The sequence below is a fragment of the Nuphar pumila genome, chromosome 5 (genome assembly GCF_984573655.1).
Source record: "Nuphar pumila chromosome 5, dmNupPumi1.hap1.1, whole genome shotgun sequence".
NCBI classification, from domain to species: Eukaryota; Viridiplantae; Streptophyta; class Magnoliopsida; order Nymphaeales; family Nymphaeaceae; genus Nuphar; species Nuphar pumila.
Window position 1 is genome coordinate 3,486,396 of NC_143253.1, and position 25,702 is coordinate 3,512,097.

General features: G+C 38.6%; 2 protein-coding genes across 2 annotated transcripts in view; one reads left to right on the forward strand and one right to left on the reverse strand.

Moving 5' to 3' along the window:
* The first annotated feature begins 2,032 nt into the window (after window positions 1-2,032).
* LOC149836505 (plasma membrane, autoregulation-binding site, misato segment II, myosin-like, tubulin/FtsZ protein) lies at window positions 2,033-13,927 on the forward strand. The gene is made up of 10 exons (XM_090007026.1): window positions 2,033-2,472; window positions 2,570-2,684; window positions 5,811-5,912; window positions 9,057-9,102; window positions 9,284-9,362; window positions 10,090-10,462; window positions 11,405-11,654; window positions 12,003-12,245; window positions 12,315-12,434; window positions 13,402-13,927. The coding sequence occupies exons 2-10, from the start codon at window positions 2,613-2,615 to the stop codon at window positions 13,845-13,847; spliced, it is 1,731 nt and encodes a 576-aa protein (XP_089863152.1). The 5' UTR covers window positions 2,033-2,472; window positions 2,570-2,612; the 3' UTR covers window positions 13,848-13,927.
* Window positions 13,928-15,031: 1,104 nt separating this feature from the next.
* LOC149836506 (uncharacterized) overlaps window positions 15,032-25,702 on the reverse strand; it is a 47,091-nt gene continuing 36,420 nt past the window's right edge. Inside the window, exons 7-15 of the mRNA XM_090006935.1 lie at window positions 19,933-20,020; window positions 19,737-19,843; window positions 18,326-19,553; window positions 17,914-18,206; window positions 17,062-17,168; window positions 16,538-16,685; window positions 16,188-16,340; window positions 15,932-16,092; window positions 15,032-15,852 (exon numbers count right to left, since the gene is read on the reverse strand). Coding sequence (XP_089863061.1) covers window positions 15,964-16,092; window positions 16,188-16,340; window positions 16,538-16,685; window positions 17,062-17,168; window positions 17,914-18,206; window positions 18,326-19,553; window positions 19,737-19,843; window positions 19,933-20,020 — 2,253 coding nt within the window. The 3' untranslated portion in view covers window positions 15,032-15,852; window positions 15,932-15,963. The remainder of the gene's footprint in view (window positions 15,853-15,931; window positions 16,093-16,187; window positions 16,341-16,537; window positions 16,686-17,061; window positions 17,169-17,913; window positions 18,207-18,325; window positions 19,554-19,736; window positions 19,844-19,932; window positions 20,021-25,702) is intronic.

The window sequence follows — 25,702 nt, forward strand, 5'->3', positions numbered from 1 at the left end:
TTATTTGATGCGTTCATATGAAAAAATCGTGTATTATCATCGCCATTTGCCAACCATGCAACTCTAGCCCTCAATTTTCATCTAAGCTCTTCTCGCGCTCTCTATTCTGCAACGAGGGCAGAGAGGACAACGATACGCTTCTGCAATTGAAGCACTTGACCCTCCGACACACCAACAAGATCGACCTGACGTTGGGCCAAGGAGGAGAGCTCAGCTTCCCACTGATCGGTGAACCTAAACTTGTTCAGGTTGTTAACGTTGAGTCATTCCTTAATACGATGCTGAAGACGAAGAAGCTTTGCATGGATGCTGATGGCCACCCAAGATCCTGAAACCGGTTGAGCCCACAATTGACTAACCAGTTGTTGAAAGTCTGGCACACGAACCCACCATTCATCAAAGGAGAACCTGCGACACGCTTTAAAGCCTGCACCCCAAGAAACAATTAGTTGTCCATGATCGGACATGGTCCGCGGCATCAGGCAAGCAGTGACATCCGGGACTGCGTGAAATAGATCTGGCGAGAGAAATACACGATCTAATATCCGCAAGAAAGGACGATACCTCATATTTGACCACGAGAATTGCTCCCCCACATGAGGTACCGAGTATAGCTGGTTTCGCTGAACAAACTCCTGAAACCCCCTAATAGAGGAGTTGAGAAGAACCGGTAGACTAGAATCCTGCGTAGACAATAGGCAATTGAAATCTCCTCCTACGCACTGAAGAGCTCCTAAGGTAACCAAAACTCGGTCCAAAACAACCCAGAAAGTTGGTCGCGAGGACGACACAACAGGACCGTACACAAAGGTAAAGACGACATCTTGTAGCGACGACAACAAGTTTGCACAAAGAGAGATGGAATAGAGACCAATATCCACTATTGTCGCCTTAAGAGAAGCTTTCCAAAGAACCAAGATGCCCCCAGCAAACCCAACGGCCGGTTTAAAAGCATATGTTGCACCTCTCCATAAGTAAGACGCCACTGATAACGAAATATCCTCTATTTTGGTTTCACAAATTGCAACGATGTCCGGACTTTCATATCTAATCCAGTTAGCTAAAAACAAGCACTTACGAGAGCAATTCATGCCCCTAATATTCCAAATACACATCTTCATGATAAGAAGTCAGGGAGCACCCTAGTGCGCCTTTGCCTAACTGAGCTTGATCCATCTTCTTGAAACTGGGCTTGCGAACGGGCCAATGATTTCGCTCTACGAAGGCTATTTGCAACCCTGTCCGCCGATTGTACTCGAGGAACAATCTGCTGCTGGATCGAAGAAAGTTGCCCGGGTGAAATCTGCACTCCTAATGCCCGCGCAGCCTCAACGAAGGACATACCCCAAATGACGAACCTGTCCTCGACCCCCTGTGCCCCACACTCCGAACGTAACAAATCTAGGCAAGGTTGTGGATGCACAGGACCCGTCGAGGCAAAACTTTTTTTAAAACTTTGTTCTCCCGTCCCTATCTTTTCGTAACAGGGAAGGGGTGGAACAAAAATAACGATGAACATTTGTTCAAAATACTGTTTATTTTGTGATTTTTGTCAGGCCGATGCGCAGGACTTGTTTTCAAACATGCCCTCAATGATCAATGCCAAGGCCAATCTATCATAGTGATACAAGTTTATTAGGAGAAAAACTAACTCTAACCCTTTTCTAGTGTGAAATTGAGAAATTTTATTTCTCATGTTTCATCAACACAATGTCGGCGATAAAGTTATTAAAAAATAGAAAAACAAATTTTTACAAAAGCAAATATTAGAGAAGGAGCATTTATATCTGCAGATATTTAACGTTTTCACCGAGTGGTAAAACATGGATTTTTTAACGTTAAAAGTACGATATTTTGTTACACCGAGCAATCCATGCCTGGTCAAGTGCGCATGTAGTAGGCCTAAAGCCCTAAACCCCGGTTGCCGCCATTCCCCCCAATAACCCCTCTCTCAAAACTCTGAAAATTTAATTTAACCCTCTCTCTCTCTCTCGCTTCGGCAAGCAAAAAACTTCGAAATTCTTGAATCCCGTCGACACCACCATCATTTGAAATTTGTCGATTCCGTATGAAACTCATCGTTCCTTTTTGTTTTCCGTCGACCAATCTTGAATCACCTCGTGGTTTTGGAGTGCCCATTTCGAAATTCCTGAATTCCATTGGAACCCATCATCGATTTCCGGTCGACCCTCCTGAATCAGTTCGTAGTTTGTAGGATAACCATCTCGAATGTCGAAATTACCAAATTCCGTGGATACGCATCATTGGCTTTAACCAACCACTCAAAAATACCAAATTCTTTAGGCACCCATCATCGTTTTCCGTTCATCCGCTACTGCATCGGTTTGTGGTTTTTCCGTCATCTCTCCCCAGAAGCCTTGCAGCGCGGCGTGATCGAAGAGTCAATTATACAAAAACTCGGCCATAATTTTTGCGGTGTTAACTAGATCTTCTATCGAACAATCGATCAGGGTTCCCTTCATCCCTTTGTTCTTCTTGTGACGGTATATTGTGTTCTTTTACCGTTCTCTCTTGTTTTATTGATTCTCTGGTTCTTTGTTTGCTTTAGGTTCGCTTTGACCAATTTTGAGCATTGTAAGAGGGCACCAAATATGAAGGAGATTGTAACTATCCAAGTTGGTGGATTCTCCAACTACATCGGTTCCCACTTCTGGAACTTTCAGGTAATCACTTACTGTCGTAGTATGTGATTCTTATTCTTATTTTGTGCATAAACATGTATCTTTGAGTAAGAATGTTCCAACTTGTAAAAGATTCACACACATAGGCAAACACGTTTTTACGTGGCTCGGTCTAGCACGACCTACGTCCACAGGAAAATTCTCTTCCTCTGTACTTGACACAGAGAGGGAGGAGTTGCTTTTTATTTATAGAAACAAGAGAGAGGTTCCTCGTGGGATTGGACCTCTCATGAGTACAGTCAAGTCCCTCTTCCTCTATACTTGACACAGAGAGGGAGGAGTTGCTCTTTATTTATAGAAACAAGAGAGAGGTTCCTTATGGGATTGGACCTCTCATTAGTACAGTAAAGTCCAGGATTCTACAACTAATGATCTTCATGGAGTCCTTACTGTGTTGGCTTCTATGATAGAGAGGAGTTTTGCTGGACGTCCCACCTGGGAGAGGTATCTTCAGATCATGAATCTCCATGAGAGTTGTTGGACCTGAACCAACTGGACGTAGGTCAGGATCCACTACTTTAACACACACCCTCAAACCAATAAGAAAAGATAGATTTATTGTTCACTAAAGTATCTAAAACTTTAAACCATAGTTACCTGTATCGTTAAAGGTAATTTCTCAGCGAGGATATTTCTTGGAGAGATTTTCAAAAGTTGATAAATCTCGAAAAAATCTTGGGAGTTTAAAATTTTGAAAAAAATATAAATAACAACAAAAAACCTAAGAAAATAATAATTTTTGTATTATTTTTCTTTCAAAAATATAAAGAAACGTGTTTTTAAAGGTTTTAAAATATAAAAGACAAAAAAAATAGGAAATGCAAACTTAAAAAAAAAACTCAAACATATAATAATATCGTGATATTTTTATTTGTTGATATTTTGAGAATGTCGTGATATATTCCCGATATTATCGGCAAGCTTAAAATTGCCGATAATATCACGATCTATTCAAAATATCGGCAATATCGGTGATAGTGTTTTAAACCCAGGGTGACCCAACCTGTAGTGCCACACTTCATCTGAATATCTAAATTTATTTGAGCTAACTTTAGCAAAACTAACTTCAAGAGCTCAATTTTCCTGCCCTTGTTGTCCTCTTTGCCATAGATAAAGTCCTCCATTTCTCTGTCCTCTTAGGAGAGTAGTCCCGTTTCGTATAACCTTAACACAAAATCCATTGGCATTGAACTGAAATAGACAATGATTATCTCGAGAAAACTCGACTATAGACAATAGATTTCGCTTAATAGAAGGCATGTAAAGGCCATTAGTTAACTTAAAAAACTTATTCCCATACTACAGAGATATATTACCTAAATTGGAAATAGGCAATTGCGAGGCACTTCCTACCATGATGCCATCTGACCCATGATATTCACTCTTACTTGTCATGTTTTGGTCCTCTGATGTGGCATGATGTGTGATGCTTGTATCAAGGTACCACGCAGAGTCCTGCATACTGTTAAGTGTCATGGCTGCAAACACTTTTGGGAGCTCATAACAAGTATGAGCTGTGTGGTTTTTGCAGTTGCAAAACTGACAAATTACCTGACCATCTTTTTTATCACGCTGGAATGCCCTTGTCTGTCCTTGATTATCTCTGTTTCCAATGTTTTGAAAATTTTGGAAGAAAGGATTAAAGCGTCCAACCCCTCTTTTTCTACCACCACGGCCTTGACCACGCCCCATTTGAGAAAAGAAAGCGGTCGTAGATGATTCAGCTTGCTGGGGAGACTTTGGATTCAACATTTGAAGTCTCTTTTTTTTATTTAGTAAGGGATCAAAATCTCATAGAACTTAGACATCTTATTGAGAGCAGAATTAGTGACAGTTGTTATAAAACTTTCATAGTCTCGAGAGAGACCATTTAGAGTGAATTGAACCAAGTCTCTATCAAAGACAGGTTCGTTAACTGCGCATTGTGAATCCAAAATAAACTTAACATAGTTTAAATATTCCAACTGTCTTTTCTTCCTTTTTTATATTCTGGAGATCACACTTTAACTAAAGAGTACAAATGCTCGAATGAGAAGTATAGGATTGTTGTAATGCAATCCAAGCTTCCCTGACAGATGGGACACGAATAATGTGTAAGCACGGCTTCTGACCTCGTGACCTTGATCCAACTCAACAAGAGTTGATCAACTCTTTTCCATGAAAGAAATTCTGGATTGGGTTTTAACTGCTTACCTTCTCTGATGAACGAACTTGACGCAAGAAGGGAGTCATCCATATATTTGATAAGGTCTTGATTATACATCACAAACTCAATTTGAGAGCGCCTTAGGCCCACAAGTAATTGTCTCTGTCGAGCATGATGGATACCAGAGAGGAAAACACATTACATTTCACTGTCTGATTGGGAGTTAGGGAGGACGAGCTTGACGCCATATCAGCCGGGCTAATAGAGAGCACATGACAAACATAAACTCGCAAGAGCTGACAAGACTTTGTTATCATGTAAAAGATTCACACACAAATCAGGAATTCACACACATAGGTAAACACGTTTTTACGTGATTCGGTCTAGCACGACCTCCGTCCACAGGAAAATCTTCTTCCTCTCTATTTGACACAGAGAGGGAGGAGATGCTCTTTATTTGTAGAAACAAGAGAAAGGATTTTTATGGGATTAAACCACTCATGAGTACAGTCAAGTCCAGGAAGGACTCTACAACTACTTATCTTCTTGGAGTCCTTACTGTGTTGGCTTCCATGATAGAGAGGAATCCAGCTGGACGTCCCACCTAGGAGAGACGTCTTCAGATCAGGAGTCTCCATTGAGAGTCCTTGATTTACTTGGAGTCCTCGTCTCACTGGGATTCTTCACATGGGACTCTAGTGTAGTTGTTGAACTTGAACTAGCTGGACGCAGGTCAGGATCCACTAATTTAACACAACTTAGTTGCATGGTGATGCATTTGGCTCTCTTTAGTATTAGTCTGTTGTCTTCGTGATCGTCATCCACTCGTCTTTGCATCCTTTGAGTTATGACTAAGTTTCAATAACTTCAAGCTCCTTACCGTTATTGCTATAACCTGCTGCATTTTTTTGGTTGTTGCGTGTGATTTCTTAACTCATCTTTCTCAAAAATTTGCTTGGAAGGATGAGTTGCTTGGGTTAGCTGAGGAACCTCATGGAGATAGCATATTCAAAAATCCAGGCTTGGACATGGATGTCTTATATCGTTCTGGTGAAACACAACAGGTAACTTATCATTTTAACGAATAGTTGCAAGTGGTTTTTTACTGCGTGCCCCCCCCCCCCCCCCCCCTTCAGTGTTGTTTAAATAGACATGTACTACACATACAATCATAAATTCATAATGTGATTGAGTTCTATCCTTAGTACATATGCAGTTACTATCTCTAGAACACATGCCATCAAATGAAAAACAATTCTCAGCTAAATTTCATGTCATTATCTATGCTTGCACATAAAATCTGGCTGAAGTGCTTGGTACATCTTAACATTGCTGGCTGTAAAAAAGTTCCAACTTAGGCGCTGCTCTCAGTTTTGTGTTGTTGGCAAACCCAAGATATTGTACAGATAAACCCATTATATATATATATAGAGAGAGAGAAAGATCCTCTACGGGGACCAATGCTGTTTCTGTCAATGCAGAGAGGGATTCCTTCTGAACTCTGCTGCTGATGTGGACTGCTTGTTAGGACTGCCTTTATTTGCTCGCTTTGATCTTTCTCCCTCGTATGTCAAAAGAAATGGAAATATGTGCTCTAGGTGAATCTCATTTTCTATACTCATTTTTAAATTAGGTTAGAATTAGATCTCAGTTTCCATAAGATCCAATCTAACCTGGTTGCAACCAAAGTTACCGGAAGCTTCTTAGGTAGGTGGGAAGTGCACTTCCCAGAAACTCGCTTCAAAAGTGCGATACTCCACGCTTCCGAAACTTCATGGGAATCTCGATTCCCCCACGCTTCTTCTATGCTTCCCATATGCATTGTCCATTCTTCCTTACATGCTTCCTATATGCTTTTCTCACATTTTTTTTCATGTTTTCCATGTGCTTCCTCTCGCATTTCCACTCACTTCCCATGTGCTTTCTCTAAATTAGTAACCATCATTGTTATATTTTAACAAAAAATTAATTCTTTTACTGAAAAATCATGAAATATAAGAATAATCAATTTTATTTTAGTTTTTATTTGGTTATTGTTCGATTCCTATTCAGTTCTCATATTGCTACCTTTTTTATTCCTGATTCGCTTTCAAATTGATACTTCGCTTCTCATTTCCTATAAATTTTAAAATGCATCGCTTCTAGCTTTTGCTTTCTGTATCGTTTTCCGCTTTCTAGTCTGACAACCTGGGTTGCAACTTGCAACCTATCCTCCATGTAACAACCCGCCGAGTCAACCCAGTGACTCGGCCTAGATCGCCCAGTCACTGGGTAAAAAATGAGTACAAACTCGTTTTGTAAAAATCTCAGCCGAGTCATGGGTGAGTCAGCTAAGTCATGCATATATATACATATATAATATATTTTATATATAATTACATATATTATAAAAATATCATATAATGCATATTATATATAATATATTGATAAAATACTATAAAATATACATATTATATACATATATTTATATATTTTATATAAAATATAAAGTTAACATGACCCGGCCGAGTCACGGGTCACTCAAGGACGAACCGAGTGACGAGCCAACGAGTTTTAAAACCATGCTCAAGACAGTAGTAGGGGAAAAATACCCATTTATATGATAAACCTTGTAATAACATAAGATTATGCAACACAAACTGTCGTCATCTACAAATTGATTCAATTTAGTTCAATAGTTTAATACATGTCGATTCATTCTTCTGTTTGATGCATCTAATGTTTTAAAGTCTCTTCTGTCAACAAACTTGTTCGCAGTATGTTATCATTCTTAATAGTGAATACTCCTCTTTTGTGTTCTATTTCCTCTTTTGGGTTAAAAGGAATGACTTGAATTGCACGGTGGGAATGTCTCTCTTCACCACCTCAATTGTTTATATTAATCATGGTTCAGTTTGTTGCTTGTGGTTTTTGTTTCAAACCTACTGGGGCTTCTCTATGTAAACAATGTTAGCTATCATACATTCCATTTGTGATCTCTGCAAATCGGTTCTACATTAACCAAAGAGACTCTATTACCTCTTTTGGCTGTCATCTGATAGTGTCCCTCATCAACTTTGAGTCAATTTGCCATTTTTTGGGATTGTCTATATGTGCCAGCACTTGCACAGCAGCTGGCCATTTGCTCTAATATTCGACTGTGTACCAGTCACAGATATCGGCGATAATTTAAAAATATCGCAATATTATCGCTGTATTTTCAGCAAACGATATGATAGGTAAAATATCACAATATTTTGAAAATATCGCCAATTTGATAATATCACGATATTAGCACGAGAATATCAGGATAATATCGCGACATCATCAATTATTGTTATTGTTTTTATTAATTTTCTACATCTTAAATGTGTTTTTCTTCTTTATTTTGCAATTTCACTTATTTTTTTTTATTATATATGTATTTTATTATCTAAACATGACATTTTCTTACTTATTTTCGTTATTTTTACATATATTTTTTAAGCCCCAAAAATTTTTTGAGATTTATCACGAAACCTATAATATCATGAGAAATAGCCTCACCGAGATATAGCCGATACTGATATTTGTGACTATGCTGTGTACTGGCCATTATGGAACACATTCACACAGACACTATTTGCTTCTATCATTAATCCAATTTTTACATAAGGTACTTTCTAAGATTCTCAAGATTTTTTCTTATATTCTAGCAGTGATCACTTGACATCCACTAGCTAGGAAATTGGGGAGTTTTTAAATCATAATATCTACTATCTTCATGAGCAGAAAACTGGATCAAACTGAACTAAAATAAATCAAAGACATGTAACAATAGTGGGAGCTGCATGGATTGTAATTTATAATAACAAAAACAACCAATTTTCCTCCAAATATTAATATTTTTTTCTTCAAAGGTGTTCATTGATTTCAAATGGTACTACGCTAAAGCACCCGAGGGTCTTGGCCTTTTGGGCCTTGGTGATCTGCTGCCTGTATCTTGTAGCTGTTGGCTGGAGAATCTGTCTAGTTTGTTGAATGGGTGCTTAGATTTCAATTGGGCTGCACAGAATCCCACTTGAGTCCAGAGGGGATTAGTATTTTTTTATTTTTTATTTTGGTTTATGGTGCTGCATTCATTTGTTTTCTTTCTCTTTGTTATTGTTGTTTAATATTCATAATTTCATATTCTCATACATTTATTTAATATGGTTTTTTCATAAACTTACTCCTTAGGACATCTGCAGGGTATTCTTACATACACCCCTCGCTTGGTATCTGTTGATTTACCAGGTAATAGCCTTTTATTAAGGCCATTTATGAGACATTCTATTTCTAAAATTTGCTGTATTTGCAAACAATCTAAGTTGTTCCTGGTGTGGGAACCAAAATTAAAAATGTTATCCCACAGCTATAGAATATTTTTTTATACCTTATGATTTATGTGGAATACTTTGATGTTATCCATTTGCAGGGTCCCTTGGTTCACTGCCTTCTTGTGGCTCACTTTGTGAAGGCCCCTCGACATATGATACTACAAAAATTGCCACTTGGTAAGGTATTTCATCCTGCAAATATATTCTGATACTTTATATTGCTGGGTATTTCATGCTTGTCATGCTGAAAATACAATATTGCAATCTTTTGATGATATTTGTTCATATCATCCTTTTTACAACTTGTTTGCTTGCTCCCTTGATAGTCAACTCAGTTTTTAGACCATCAACTTTATCAGTTATGTGTTGTTTTGTGGGATTAACATGCAACCTTCTCTTTTCCCCTTACATAGGCCACCTCTAACTTTAGCATTGAAGTATCCCTTCAGATACATGTTGATGAAACTTGAAACACATTTTTTACAGAAGTTGCAGCTTGTTTCATGACAAAATATCATAATACCTAACCTTGAGATCATTTCCTTTGGCAAATAACCTGATGCATTATATTTTTTAGGATCACTGAAAATGTTGCTTATATAATTTTGAATGTTCTAAAAGCCACTTTGTTGGACAGAAATTCTAAAGAATATCTTGCACTTTTAGTATGTATCTTTTCGTGCCAATCTTTTATGGTTGTACTATTTCCTGTAGATGTTTGGTAGGCCTCCATAATGTTCTCATTGTAGTTCACTTGTGGTAGACTGGTAGTAGCTAAAAAGTTATTCTGAAGATCCAAGTGTTTTTACCTGATATAGATACGAATCAATCTTTTCTTCTTCAATATATTACATATTTGCTTGCATTTGCACCCTTTCCTCATTCCTGTCTTGCTGATTCACAGGACTGGCAGTGTTACAAAAATGGTATCAGAACCTCATAAGAGAAATCTATTTTTACAAAGCTTATATGAGGAAGAGCAAGATACATTAACCAATGTTACATCTAATTTAGAAGCAAAGGATGGTGATGAAAGCATCCAAAGAGAGAAAGATAAGGATCGTGTTGAATGTCTGCAAAATGGTGTTCAATTCTGGACTGATTTTACTAAAGTACACTACCATCCTCAAAGTTTATATGAACTAACTGGCTTATGGAGTGACTGCCAGGAATTTGATAATTTTGGAAGTGGAAAGGATGTTTTCTCAAGAAGCTTCCATGGTGAAGAGATCAGTGAAAGATTACGTTTTTTTGTTGAAGAGTGTGACCATATTCAGGTTTGCTTTTTGTTTTAAGTTGTTCCCAACATAAAAATATTTTGGTAGCATAATTTTTAAACTAAAGCAACATCATCACAATCTCATTATTATGATGGTATTATATAAAATCTTTAATCTTGTTATTCTTTGAAGGTATTATGCATGACATCATTTTTGACTTTTGAATTATTTAGGTAATATGAATGCTACAAAGTAATCAAGCTGTTAGATATGTTACTTTTTTTATCCTTTCATCCTTTGCATATATGGAATCTACTTGCTAGATACTCTTCTAAATCAGACTTTGGATCTTTCTTTTTTCTATTTCTTTTTGGGTTACAAACAGCAAAGTTACTTTTGTCATTTTGGGGACTAAGGTGTGAATGTGATCAATATTAGACGCAGGAGGGTTTTATTTGCATCTTTTGGATAGAAGCAAGAGCTTAAGCTTTTCTCTGAAAGTGACTTCTATTCTCCTATTCCCATTGGAGATCTTGTCCTTGTCGCAGGTTCTCTTGTTTTATTCTATTCTTTTATCCCTTGTTTTAGCCAATCACTGATTCAACTTAATTTTTTTTATCAAGTTCCTTTTCTGAATACACCGATATCTGCCTGGTCTCTTCTCATTTCATGGTTTGATAATGTGGTTCATACATCTTGTAGTGCTGGTGAGGGAGAACTTGATTCATTAATGAAACCAAGGATGCACTTAAAAGAAGGAAAGTGATTAGTTTTCCATTAATTATAAAGGTTTAACAGAAAATGTAAGATAAGAAATGCCATTCACACAGTAGCTGACATCAAATTATCAATAAGTTGTCCCTGTGGCTTATGGATTACATTAATATTGGACAACATCATGTTTTTCAGCTTATGTTATCAATGGATGGTTTTTCTTCATTCATTAGCTAGTCCAACTGTTGCTGTGCTTATTGTTTGAAATCTTTTCTGTTCATACAGGGTTTCCAATTTATTGTTGATGACTCAGGAGGCTTCTCTAGTGTTGCTGCAGATTTCTTAGAGAACATTGCAGACCAGTACTCAAACACACCAGTATTGCTTTATTCTGCCAGAGGCCCAGGAAACTATAGAAATATCCTAGGACAGCAGGCCCGAATCTTGAGAGCTCTCCATGATTCAGTCTCCTTTTCAAGGCTCTCATCCTTTTGTAAATTGATGGTGCCAATTGGATTACCTTCTTTTAGTAGGAGTATGCATCTTTATCATTTCATATTTTAGTATTGATAACTTCTCCTTTTGAAGTTTTTCTCAGAATGAGATGGCTACTGCAATTTGAAACTGCTGAATCTCCTTGTTATATGGTTTAGTGTTACCTCATATCTAAAGTTGAAAACCATACCATCTGCATGAATGCAATTTATATCTCAAATGGAGGGAATGAGACTGTACAGGGGCATGGCTTGCTTTTAAATTTTTAATTGTATACATGTTTATTGTAATTTACTATGTTTTGCTTGACAGATCTATATATACCTTGATACTGAGCTGTTGTCTTTACCCTAACTTATATTTTTCCTTTGTTTTCTCATTTATGAAGGTAAGGTATCTGCCTATCTCTGCATCGAAGATGAAATGTCTTTCCATTCTAGTGCAGTTTATGCTGCTGGTCTTCATTCCATGTCACTTCCGTTCAGAATGTCTCCTCTAGGACCAGCAACTGACTCAGAGTCCACCTCTGGGGCTTTGGACATTGCTACATTTGCACAAATGCTAGCAGATCAAGCCAGGCAAAATATGATATCAATTTTGGACATAGCAATGCCTGCTCCACCTCTTCCAGGTAAGGTTTGGATGTGCATTTGTAGTGTATTGAATGCTTTTACTCTTCAACTGAGTTTCCTGGATCCAGGTGGGCAAAATCAGGGATTTATACAGAGGAGCTTTCATTCTTTGACACCTGATGTTGCAGAGGATGTTGATGATGCTCGAGGAGTTGAATCAACTGTAATTCATGGAGCCCTTCATCAAGGTGGTTGATTATATTGTCTATAATAACGTATGAAATCATGTGTGAAGTTGAATAAACTGCCTTCTTGTTTGTCTTTGAGTTGACTAGACTACCTTGTTGCTATATACTTTCTAAATCATGTGTGAAGTTGAATAAACTGCCTTCTTGTTTGTCTTTAAGTTGACTAAACTACCTTGTTGCTATATACTTTCTTCAGGTATCACCATCCTGATTACCTAAATAATGCTGCGAGCTTGCGTTGTTTTGCTCAGTACAAGCTCGAACCAAGTTTGAGTCAATGAGCCTGAGTTGGCTCATATATATATTCACAAGCTTACCCTAGCCTACGTAGGCCAAGCTGAGTCAAATTGACGAGACCTTCAAGCTTGGGACATTTAACATAATGAGCTCATATTAAGCTGAACAATCTTATCACCAAGCGATTTGGACGTGCAGATTTGCTCTTGTTCTTAGAGAAGTTCATGTGGTCACTTGACAGTAGAAGTATTATTTTGAAGGGGTTCAGCCTTCTAGTGTTTGTTCAGTGCTTAGAAGATTACAATTTCAGTAATGCTACGTTGTCCTTTTTTTTGCACGATAGACTCTCAAGCTTAGCTTCAGTAGATGTGCATGAGCTTGTGGAAGCGTATGTTCATGCATTTTCTATGCTTGGGCATGTATGCATTTACATGTGCTTGACGAGCATGGCATCGTCTGGTTACATATGAATTGTCTGATGTGAAAAATCAGACGGTCTTGTATATCACCCTTTTTATGGGCCATTCTGCAAGGCCAAGCCAACATTAGACACTTAGAATTTAACTATTCTTTGAGCAGAATTATGTGATTAATTACTGGCTGGCTCCTGTGCTTGCTATAGTATGGCTTATGATATTTTATGTCGGCTTTCATTCCCTTGATCTTATTTGGTTGTAGTCAGTTAAGCTCTTGGTGTATGGTCATCTAACCAATGTTGGGTAAATTGCAGAAGGATCAAGGGCTTCAATTACTGAAGTAAAAGAGGCATTCTGTTCTGAATATCAAAATGGTGAATACATGCCTCTCTTCTCAAGTATTTCAACAGCTCTCTGCCCTCTTCCTATACCACTGCCATTCCCTCACATTTTTAGAAACATGGTTGGTCAACATGGTGAACTGAGAGTCAATCCTACAGCTGTTGGAGCTCAGGGTTCTCTTGATGTTTTCTCAATACCTATGGCAGCGAGACTGCGTTCAAGCAATGCTATCTTACCATTTATAGAAAAACGGCTTCTTGATCTTCGAAGATTTGGAATAGCGAGAGGATCTTGGGGGATCCAAGTGCTTCAAAGTTGGGGATTCCAGAGGGATGAACTAGAAGATATGTCAGAGTCCCTGGTAAAGATGGTGCAGCTACTAGATGGTGGTTCAGAAGGATCATCTAATTCTGATTGATTTGCACTAGATAGCTTTGAATTTGAATGCAAAAGTTTTTGAATTAAAAGAAAGCCATGATGCATTCTCTATGTGCTCCATTAGCATGGCCTTCATGTCTGGTCTGCTTGCAATTTTTGTCTAATTATTTACCATGAGGGGGGCCCAGGTTCTTCATCCAAAACTCTGAACAGAAAGAGCCACGTCTGCCAGAACTATAGATTTCCATCCAGTGGGGTTGCCATTTTTTTTATATTCATACTGAGAAACTGCCCCAAGGATCTGAGACCTAGCCACGCTCTGGCTCTGCCTGCCATACTTAAGATCATTGTTGCAGTGTAAAACTCCATGGGCTTACCCCTTGCTCGTAGGGATTTGCCACCTCAAGGGATGAGATTTGAACTTAAACCACCTGCCTAGCGGCCTAAGCCTCATCTCACTACGCCAAACCCCTATGGGGCCGGTGGGATTGCCTATTACAAGTGATTATTTGTGTTTCTATACTGTCATGCGTATACTTTTCTCCAGGGATGTGATGGAACCTTTTTCTAGTGAGCATGTTAAAGAGGCCAAAAAACTATTGTTGTGAAAGCCTGCATTATGTAGAAACTTCTGCTAATGTCTTATTTTTTTTATTTGATTTAAGGTAAATTTCAAATGCATCTTCCTTAGAGTTTATACCTTTTGAGGCTGATGCTTAGTGGGAATTAGGAGCACTGTGATAGATCATTGACTCACCTGTTTTTAGAGCCCTGTCTGTTGGGCATAGCTCAAAAGGGGTTTCAATGGAGTCCAAAAGGGGTTTCGTTTGAGTTCATGATTGCACAAAGGAGTCAAAGTAGTGGATGTGGCACATCGAAGTCTGGGAGCCAGTAATTGGGGCAAGAGTTGTGGATTTGGAAATGAGTTGGGACAAAGGTTCCTAAAAGGCTTGTTTGGAGAAAAAGATATCTGAGTTGAAGTGATGGTTGAAGCTTTGGATCCTTTATAAAAGCAGCTGAAAATGGAGTTTGGCAAATTCCCTCTTGGAAGAATTTGCCAAATCCGATTGAAGGCATTTCTTTTTTCAACTCCTTCCAGCTCCCAAACATAGTTTTAGGGTGGGTTATCTTTTTTTTGGTGTAATATGTAAAAATCCACCTTATATCGGATATTTACAAAAAACTGCGTGTTTTCATAAACACCCTTAAAAATCATTCAGTTGTGGGCAAGTTTGTTGTTAAAGCAACTGCAAAAATCTCTCTAATTATTTAAACCTTGCAATATGCTGTTGAAATTGGGTATTTTGCACTCTAACATTTGGATCAATAACAAATTTTCATAAAGAAGGTTTTTTCCTCCAAAAAGTTTTTCCAAATAACTAGGCAAAAGGGGTTATTTTGCCAAAGACCTTGGTTCCAAACAAGCATAATTTTGAGCTAAATAACAACAAAACTGACTTTTTGCACGGGTGGTGATTAGGCACAAGCCTTTGATGCAAAAGTTTGTAAATAAACTCACTTAGCACATAGACAGCTTCTACATGTTAACACCAAAAATAATGGCAACTAATGCGAAAAATATACATGAATCAAATAAAAAATATACATAATTGAATTTCTCAAGAGGAACTGCCCAATGAAGCTTTTTATCTTCAGTTATCCAATTGGATTATCTTTTTAAACCCTTTGAATCTTCCAAACATAGCAGGTCAACAAACAAGAACTTATGATGGCGACTGAGACGGCAAGGTTATAAGAAATGCATCAACTACAATGCATTTATTAGAATAAAATGGAAGCTCAGAAATATACTTGATTATGGTTAGAATACAACAACAACAACAACAATCATGCTTCCACCCAATTCAGTTGGACTATTGGATGCAAAATGAATGCAATTCTCAACAGGTGAGCGTGGCCACCTGGGTATTGCCAACAACGGCCTTGACGTTTTCTCCTTGGAAAGATACACTACTTTTGCATGGTCATCTTGAGATAGGTGCAATTTTGTATTGGTGGGCCTTTGAAGATCGGAAGCCAGATTCCTGATTCAAGTATACATGAATTCCTTGCCTGTCAACTGGTGTGTGTGTGTGTGCGCGCAAGCCTAAAAAGAATGCTTACCATATGATTAGAGTCTTTGGTGAAGAAACCAGTCATATCTCTTGACTCGAGTCCATACCCTCAAGTCTGGCCTCCTTGGTGGTGCTGAAAAGATCCATATCTTTGGCATCAAAAGGCAAAACTTTTCCTGACAGCAAACTGCCTGTTATCCAGCTTGTAGGCTGTAGCGAAAAAATGAACAATCAAAACTGTTGTTTAATTTGCTTTGGGAAACATGAATATTTTGCTAGAAGAAAGAGAGAGAGAGAGAGAGAACCATCATGTTTAGCTTATATTCTGAAGCACATTGCCTCAAATGGCGTGTAGCTCGGCCCATATCCTCCGCGACAATAGCACCAACATTAACTTTTTGGTTCTTAAGATTTTGGATTAGCCAATGCAGAGTTTTGTACACCTGACCGCCTCCATGCTGGACAGTGACAAAAGATAAGAGAACATATCAAATTGTGTAGATGAACTTCGTTGAGAAATGAAATGATCAACGACTAACTGCAACAGAGACGTGAAATGATCAATTGTTTGATTTATTTTCTCCAAGTAACCATAGGTGATAATTCTTTACATAGGAACTTTATTCACTAGTAGTGAAAATCAGAAAGGCATTACCTTAATTAGCTTTGTAAATTTGGTGCAAAAGCTAGCCTTCCCATAAAGCATGATCCCTACTCCATCAAAAATGTATTCATCGCAACATGAAGAGTGATCAAAACCAATATGCTTTCTTTCAGCAGATTGATTAGGAAGAAGTAAATATCTGCAAATCAGCACATCAATGGAAGATAATTCTTTCAGAATTATGGGCAGGATCAAGTCCATGAGCATGTGTGCCCTCATCTACATGACTGCAAGAATACAGATGTGACATGCACAGCCACACATGCAAAGGGAGTAAAAAACACCTACAATGCTGTGCCACCCCTCAAAAGAGGATGAAAGATTTTTCAGATGTAGGAGGCCTAGTTATAAATGTACACACATCCAAAGATGACAATCATAATGCTAGTGATGACAACTTCCACAGCAAAAGTGGCATCTCCCCCATGTCCTTTAATGTAGAAAAGAAGGTCCACAGCAAAACAAAATTTAAGCATCGCCACTCACTTGGAAACAATAGAAGAGGAAGCACTTACTTGTCAGGTAGTAATACAAAACCTGAAGAAACAGAGTCAGTGAGCCAGTCCACTTTCAGCAAATGGGCATTTATCGCACATCCATACAAGAATTTTGTTGTTTGCACCTGCTTAAAAGTAGTTTATGAGCGGTCAGTTGAAATATCTTAAGCAAGGTTACCATGCATCAGCAAACCTTAACAGGAAAATAAATACAAAGCTATGAATGAAAACTCCACGCATAAAAGGCAACACCACTTTGTTGAAAATAACCAGTAAAAATAGACAAGCAACTTGTGCTTGAAAAGGCAAACGAATGAAGAGGAACTGATAAAGAGATGTCTACGAATTTTTTTTAATCAAAGGTCGACATCCAACAACTTTCTACAGTACATTTTTATTTATAAGCTTGGCTACAAAACAGTCCACAACGTCATGCAACTTTATTTCCATTCACCCTTAGCCACAAAAGCAAAACATTCCCCCCAATTCCTTGTTCAGCATCCACATGATACAACCAAAAGTCAGACACGAAAAGCTCTTCAAGTCTATCTGGCATACAGTTTCATAATCAATATTACAGATGCAAAGAGCCTTTTAGTAAGCTAATAACATACACGTCAGGTATGCAGCTATAAGATGTGAAGATTTGTGCAAAATCACCAAAATAATGTAGAAAAGGAAGTCATAATCCTGACTATTTTTTATTAGTGAGGAGGCTACAAACAGATCTGCAATATTATCATAAAAACTCAACAGGGATTACTTAAATACTTCACTCGCTAGCAGCTTTGCATGACAGCTATATTTTAAGTTTTTAACCATAATTATGAACCTCATGGCTAATTTGTACTTGAGTCTTGAGAAGCAAACCTTTCTAGGAGACAAAACTACAGTAGAGATCTGCCCCTTTTGAACTGGTTTTCTCTTGCCTCTTTGTCTTGGGGAAGGTGATGGAATATCAGGAAGAACTACTCCCCCGTGTTTTCTAATTAGCACTTCTAGTTCTTTCTTTTCATTTCTTCTAAAGCCTGTCAGTATAAATTCGAAGCCCCTATAAATGATTCTCTTCTGAGCCTCAGCACTATGTCCACGTTTATTTTCCATTCTCAACTTTGTCAAAAGGATAGAACCTTTTGTCTTTTTACCATTTCTTTGGAGCAAGCCTACACATATAAAGCAATCAACATCAAATATTAAATCAAAACAGTTCAAAAAGGAAAAACTGACAAGAATAGCAATGTGAAGAACCAAAAGGAAATATATTCCAGAACATGGATAGTACAGCTACGAATGAGAGAGGATGATGGTTTTCTAGCATTTCTTTGACCACATTTATCTTCATCTTCTGCAAAACGGACTTTCTTAGTCAAAGGTCCTTGTTCATGTGGCATCAACTCCAATGGAGCAGGTGATTTATGCTTTGCATCATCCCTGCAACTTGCTTCTTTGTCGAATATCATAGACGGAATTTTTCTCAAGCATGCCTCTGTTGCTCCACTCAAGCTATGGTCTTCATCAGCAACACTGTCTATGACTCTGCAAGGCCGAAGCCTGCGCCTGCTTCCATTCTTCCACACTAAAGGTGAGCAGTTTTCATTAAGTTGGTGCATTGTGATGCTATCATCCAATGCCTCAACAGGTTGTATCACACTCGCTGCTTTTTTTAAGATTTGCTTCCTGGTAATACACCCATCTTGTCCATTTTGTTTATGACAACATCCATTGACATTAACAAGATTACCTATTCCCTGGTATCTATAACTAAACTTAGACAAAGATAAATCAGAATACTGTGATTTCTTTTCCTGGTTCATAGGCTGCCTGCAACCAGCGCCGCCCTTAGAGTGCAACAACTGTAAACAGTTTTTACTTTTATCCTGTGACCTAATAATAATTTTACTGACAATAGCCTCCTTGTGTTCCCCCAGATTGGCTTTTCCAAATGGAGGTAGCATGCTGTAATTCTTGAGTGATGTCATCAGTGTGTGCTTGATTTCTCCAGAACCTATACAACTGGTCGTGGGCTCAATGCCAATGACAGAAGTAACAGGGGATGCTAACCCTTCAGCACTTACAACTTCGGTATGTGTGCATAAGCGATGTAACTCTGGGTCATTCATAATACTGTTATCTGGTCCCAAGCTTTTCATCTTTTCCACTTCCAAGTCCTGCAGTCTGGAGGCTATATCTAAGTTTGCATTCTCATCAGGAATGCTGCACTCTACTACAGAACAGAGGGGATCATCTAGTGAGAAGCTAGGACTTGCAAGCACTTGAGAAGCAATGTTTCTGACACTATTGCTGCTACCAAGAGTTTCCACAGGAATACTGGATGCACATGATGTATTCCCTTCATGTCTGAATGCACCCTTACACCCTTCAGGTTTGTATGCAGCAGAATTTTCATCTAAAACTGCAACAGACTCTAGTAAGAAGCTGGTCTCTTCAACAAAGAAATTTGATCTTCCTCTCGTGCGACAATGCCCCTCATGAACTGCTAATTTGACATCCTACAGGAAGAAATTTAAGCATTACAACAGGAAAGAATAATACAGGCCTGTCAATGCTAAATTTCACGCATGGAATGCCATTAATAAACTAGCCTGGTTCAAGATCCAAAAGACAAGCAAAGCGCTGTTGGAAAGGGTAATGAAAAAGGAACAAATAAAATATGCACAACAAATACCACTCACCTGGCCCACAAAATCATCATGCCAAGGACTGCCAGATGGTTCTGTTGCTCCTGCCTTATTTTGAGATGATTTTGTTGATCCTGCCTTGTTCTCAACTTCAGATTCCACTAATAGTTGGAGTAAAAAGATAAATATTCAGAGAATTAACAATCTTTAGGCAGAATGCTGTGAAAGAAACATAAAAGATTATCTTTACCATCTCCCAGATCCTGAATCCAAGATGGGGTGGCTATATTTGTTTGGGACTCAAATAGTTCTAAACTTTCAGCACCAAGATCAGCTTCCTGCAAAAGAACAAAGACATACGGATTTTTCTTAGACAAATTCATTGCATGGATTCTAACTGATTATGACTCAAATGGGGCTTACGATGAATGGGACAGAAGGGAAATTTTTCAAAATAAAAAGAGGGCTAAGGCAAGGTTGTTCTCTTTTGCCCCTTCTGTTCATTATAGTAGGTGAATTCTTGAATGCACTATTTCGAAAGGCCTTATTGGTTGATTCCGTTGACAACCTACCTTTGAATGGCCTGCACAATTTCTCAATGCTTCAATTCGCAGATGACATCCTCATCTTTGGCTCGGCATGCCAAATGGAAGGATATGGCTGCTGATAAAGGCTTTTGAAGCCTCTTCAGGGCTCACTGTTAATGAGGGAAAATGCTAGCTTAGTATGATAAATGCTTCACAGTAGGAAAAAACTTTGGCTGAATCTCTATTTGGTTGCCGAGTTTCATCATTACCGATGGAGTATGAGAGCCTCAGCAGTGCTTTGGAGCCCTCCAGAGGAGAAAATTCAGTAAAAAATAGAACCATGGACTGACACATACCTCTCAAAGCCGGCAAGAGCTATCTTGGTGAGGCATGTACTTTGTTCTATCACGGTGTACCCGATGTCTATTTTTCACCATCCTAAGAAGGTCAAGTCCAGAATAAACCGCTCATTAGAAAGTTTTTTATGGAACGGTTTGGGCCCCAATAAAAATCTGGTGACATGGAGTACGGTAACAAGTCCCAGGGATAGAGGTGGGCTTGGTATTTGGAGACTTGTTGTAAGATCGCGTATTTTTGGTCCTTAGTCAACGTATGAGTTCTTCAAAATTTGGCCAAGTCTGGTAGAAAAATCGTTTAAGGCTCGATTTTTTGACCCATGTCTTAGAGTCTGGGCTTGACCCAGGTCTCATCGACAGGGTCGAGGCGAGCCAATCAAAACGTAATAAAGAGTTTTAAATTCGACCTTTAAATACAAGCAAAATTCGAGCGAAATTCGAGATAATATCGAATGAAAATCGGATGTTTATATGTGTGTTATATACCGTTGGATGCGTCTCAAAATTCTGAGCGCAACGGTATTTTATTTTCCTCATTTCGGGCCACGGTTGGCCCGAAAATCATGTTTTTCCAAATAGGGAGCAGTTTGGATCTTGGATCCAAATTTGGATCAGATCCGGATCCAATTTCATGCCTAACATAATTAACAACTTTAAATTCAGTTAGGAGGTTTTAATTTGAGGTTATTTTCATATAAAAAGTCTCGATGAACAATATGACCAATTTTGGAAGCTTTTAAATATTTAAGAATAAATAAATTCAAAAAAATAAATTTATTAATTTATTAATTTCGGGATTTAGGATTAAGGAGGTTTGAGGTTAAGCCTTTTGCTTAGCCAATTAGGAGGCTAGAGTTTCCAAAAGAAGGAGAAAGTCAAAAAGTCAACTTGAGGGAGCTTTTAGAATTATGGAAACTCCCATAGAGAGAGAGAGAGTCCCACACATGAGAACTCTCTCTAGGGTTTCTGGAAAAGAGGGGGGGAGGGGGGGGGGGGCAGCCCTTCTTCCTCATATTATTTAAAGAAAAAAAAATAAAAACAAAGAGAGAAAAAAAAAAGAGAAAGAAAGGGAGAGAGAAGGAAAAGGGAGAAGGAGATAGAAGAAGAAGGTTGGAGCCGGAGGCCTCGTGCTCAGCCAAAGCTCCCCTTCCACAGTTCTTTTTGTATTCTTCTCAAAAGGTACAGGTACTTCTTCTTGAAACGGATGAGAAATCGGGTGGAGAGGGATTCCTTGCATGGTTCTTGATGGAAATCCATGGTGGAAAGGTGGATCCACAATCCTACGATTTCATACATCTATTTTCTGTATTTTCCCTCATTGTTTTTGTTTCAAAAAAAAAATTGTATGGCATCGGAGGGCTTGTGAGTGTCGGCTGACAGACCAGCCAAACCCGGTTCGGTTGGCCTGTCAGGCCGTGCCTTTGGGTTGCAGGCCCAGCTGAGTGATCAGTCGGGCATGACAACATTAAAAAAATGTATTGATGGTCTTTTTTTATCATTTTATGCTATGGTTTCCTGACAGCATACACAGGCCCAAACTAGGCCTGTGTATGTGCTATCAGACCCAACCGACAGGGTCGGCTGGGCTGAGACTGTTCAATAGAAAGAAAAATAAATATTAACATATATACTTTAATAGGCTGGATTTGTTCAGAAAAAAAAAGTGTGTACAGAGTAGAAATATTCTTCTTATGCATTGTGATATTGTTTGGTTGTGACAGCAATCAGCATACACAGGCCCGGATCGGGCCTTATGCTGTTAGACCCAGCTGGATGGTCGGCTGGGTATAGGCTGGGGGGTTTAGTAGAGAAAAGCATGGAAATAAGTAACCATACTGAACCACATGGATGCATATTTGTTGATCCAAATTTCGTTCACAGGTTTTCTGACCTTATACATGAAAATTTTCTCCTGTGTATGTGTACTGATTCTTAATTGTGAGTGTTTAGCTGCATACTTGCTCAAGAAATCGTGCATCCCGACATACATCTATGATTGTGTAATTGTTTCTTTAAACCACACATATACACTAGTTGTTGGGTGGCTATCCAGCCTTGACAGCAAGCACAGGCCCGGACTGGACCAATGTAGGTGCTGTCAGGCCGTAGCCGACTGGGTCGGCCGGGTTGGCTCAGCTATCCAGCCTGGTTGCCAGGTCCGGCCCAGGGCTGACAGACCCGACCCAGCTGACTGGGGTCAGCTGGGCCTGGATGGGACCCCAGACGACTGGGTCGGCTAGGGGTGAACCTCTTGATGAAGAGAGATTTTTGGTGCTTCAAATACATTTACAATCATATATAAATGTGTTAAAATTGATACTTACAGGTTGTCTGTACTTGACCAAATTATGCACCAAATTATGCAAAAGTTAGGCATGTACTCAATAAAGGTTGCATTGACAGTTAGGTGGTATTTGAGATAAATTTGTATTGATGTGCATGTGTTATTCCAAACAGAAGTAGTGCATTGATAGTTACACACACTTGAAAGTTATATTTGAAACATAGGGGTATGGTGTGGTGTATCCAGGGAGTCAGCTGACTTGTCCACTCCAGCTGATCCGGTCGGCTGGATTGGTTGGCAGGTCCATGTGGCTGAGTTGTTTTGGCTAGCCAGCCAACAGGTTGTCTGGTCAGGGAACGTCGTACCCGACCAGCAGTTTAAGGATGTGCAAAATATATTTGTTGGACAAAAGGAAAAATGTGAATTTTATACATGCAGAATTTCAATTTGACACATGCAGTGCTATGGTTATGCAACAAATCATGAAAATTATGTTGTTATGCAAATGCTAAATGATTGATGTTTCACTTAACATGAATAAGCATAATGAACGGGTTGGTTCACGTGTATATGGATGTAAGCAGTACACATGGCAAAGATGCATATGATTTGAGAAATTACATGCTTATGGATGGCTTTGTTTGCATGGGTGCACGTGCAATTGGCACATTAGTCTGGTGTTATAAATAACACATTACTTTGGTTTTGATATATGATGAATTTGACGGCCTAAATGGACCATCACCGGCCTGAAGAGCTGTGAGTTTGGTTGCTTTATATATATATATATATATATATATATATATATATATATATATATATATATAAGTACATCACTTAAACCACACTTGTTGGTATTGCATACTACTACATTGTTCTTGTTGTCCACACGAGCTGCAGTCCCGTAAGAGTTCTTGTATGGGTGAATGCGAGCTTTTACCTTTACTTTTGCATATGGTGTTGCAAAGCTTAAAGAATTGATTTTTAACAACAAAGGATAATAATTAAGAACAGTGTAATATACATTATGGGATCTTCCATCTGGAGAATGAGGATCTTAGAGATCTAGTCTTGGGAAGATTGTGAGGATACAAAAACTCTGTGGGCTTTATTTTGTCTCCTGAACCCGATATTGAGGTTATTTTTCCTGGCCACGGTTTTAGGGAAAGTCTGTCACTTAGCCACTTTATCTAGGGTGATGTGTTTTGACTCAGTTGTTGTTTTTTTACCAAGAAAATGACACTTGTGGGCGTGGGGTGTCCCTTGTGTCCCCGACATTAGATGTGAAGGTCTAATGTTCCGAAGATGATTCGGTCGAGGGCTAAGTTTGGAGACCCAATAATAAAATACAAATTGTGTGTTAAGCTACCCTGGGAACCTAACTTGACTTCGAGAATTGTACATGTTTGGTGTATCTGCGGGTAATGATAATTAAAAAGAGAAACTTAAAGTTGTATGCATTTAATAGGGCATGCATATGAAAAAAGGAAAACTTAAATGAAAAATAACAAAAGGATTCATGCATTTTCCTGCTATGCATTAGATCATGCATGCATATTTTAATTGTTTTCACAATCATTACATGATGGTAAGTGTGTAATGTTTACTTCCTATTGCATGTTAAAGTTTTGTTACTTGTTATTGCTTTAATGTTTCTGCATACTTAGCACTTATAACTGTTGCATGAAAAAATTCTTAAATGCTATAAAATGTCATGTTGCATTTTCATCATAATATTGCATAATATCTTATCTTAACCCTTTGTCTCACATGTTTCATTAAGAAATAGTTGTGATCAGGATTTCGATTCTGACACCCTACTTTATTGGTTTTCACAAAAACAGGTGATCAGTGAAGTCGGCGGTTACTGGGAGGGCACGAGAGTCACACTTTGTTCTTGACAGCTTCACTTGTGGACAAAGTGGCTCTTTCTTTTTGTTTTTTAGTCTTACTATTTCCTTCAGTTTTTTTGTTGCAGTTAGTTGCTACTTTAGTTTATGTTGAATAGAACGTTGTCTCTGGAATTGATTCTTGATTCATAAATAAAGAAATTTGTTTTGGTTCTTGTGGTGTTTGGCTATCCAGTTAGAATTGAAACTGTGAAGACCCCGGGTCTCTCGAAAGTTTTTCACACTGTTATAAAAAAAAAATATTCCACATTTTCAAGAGGTATGAGTTGGGATCGTTACACTTGCAGAGAAGAATAAGGCCCTATTATGTAAATGATGGTGGAAACTTGCACTTAGTGAAGCCCCTTAGTGCTCGTTTATCAAATCTAAATATAAGATTGGTGATATCCCATCCCAAGAGAGGAAGCATCACACGTGGAAGAAAGGTTCTTTTGTTTGGAAAGATGTCATCAAGGTGTTTGATTTCTTTTGCCAACATATTGCGCAAGCTGATCCTCCGCCTGATTTGGACATGTTTGCGGGATGGGTAGTTCTCCATCTCCTCCGCCTATATAGCCCAATTTGAGAAAATTGCTGCCCTCCTTGCCAAGCATTGGGGAGTAAGGCCTTCACAAAGAGCAGTTTTCTTCACTTGGAAACTCCTTGCAGGAAGAGTCAACATGCTTGATCCCATTCAACGGCATGGTTTCCACTTAGCAAATTGATGCTTGATGTGTCAGCAAGACTCGAAAACTGTGGCACATTTGTTTTGGTCATGTAAATTTTTCCAGATGATTTTCAGGAAATTGTAGGGTGTCTTGCAGTTCCACATATCAGATGATGCATGTGTCAGACAGCTCACATTGGGGCCGCGTTTCGCAAGGAAAAGCCAACGATAGAGGACATTTGGAAGTGTTGTCTGTTTGCAGCTTGGTGGAGGACATGGGAGCAGAGAAATAACAGG

Excerpts from the sequence above, each read along its gene's own strand:
- LOC149836505 (XM_090007026.1), top strand. The coding sequence starts at position 2,613 with ATGAAGGAGATTGTAACTATCCAAGTTGGTGGATTCTCCAACTACATC. Across the intron at positions 5,913-9,056 it reads GTTCTGGTGAAACACAACAG|GGTATTCTTACATACACCCC; the intron begins GTAACTTATCAT and ends GGACATCTGCAG. Across the intron at positions 10,463-11,404 it reads AAGAGTGTGACCATATTCAG|GGTTTCCAATTTATTGTTGA; the intron begins GTTTGCTTTTTG and ends CTGTTCATACAG.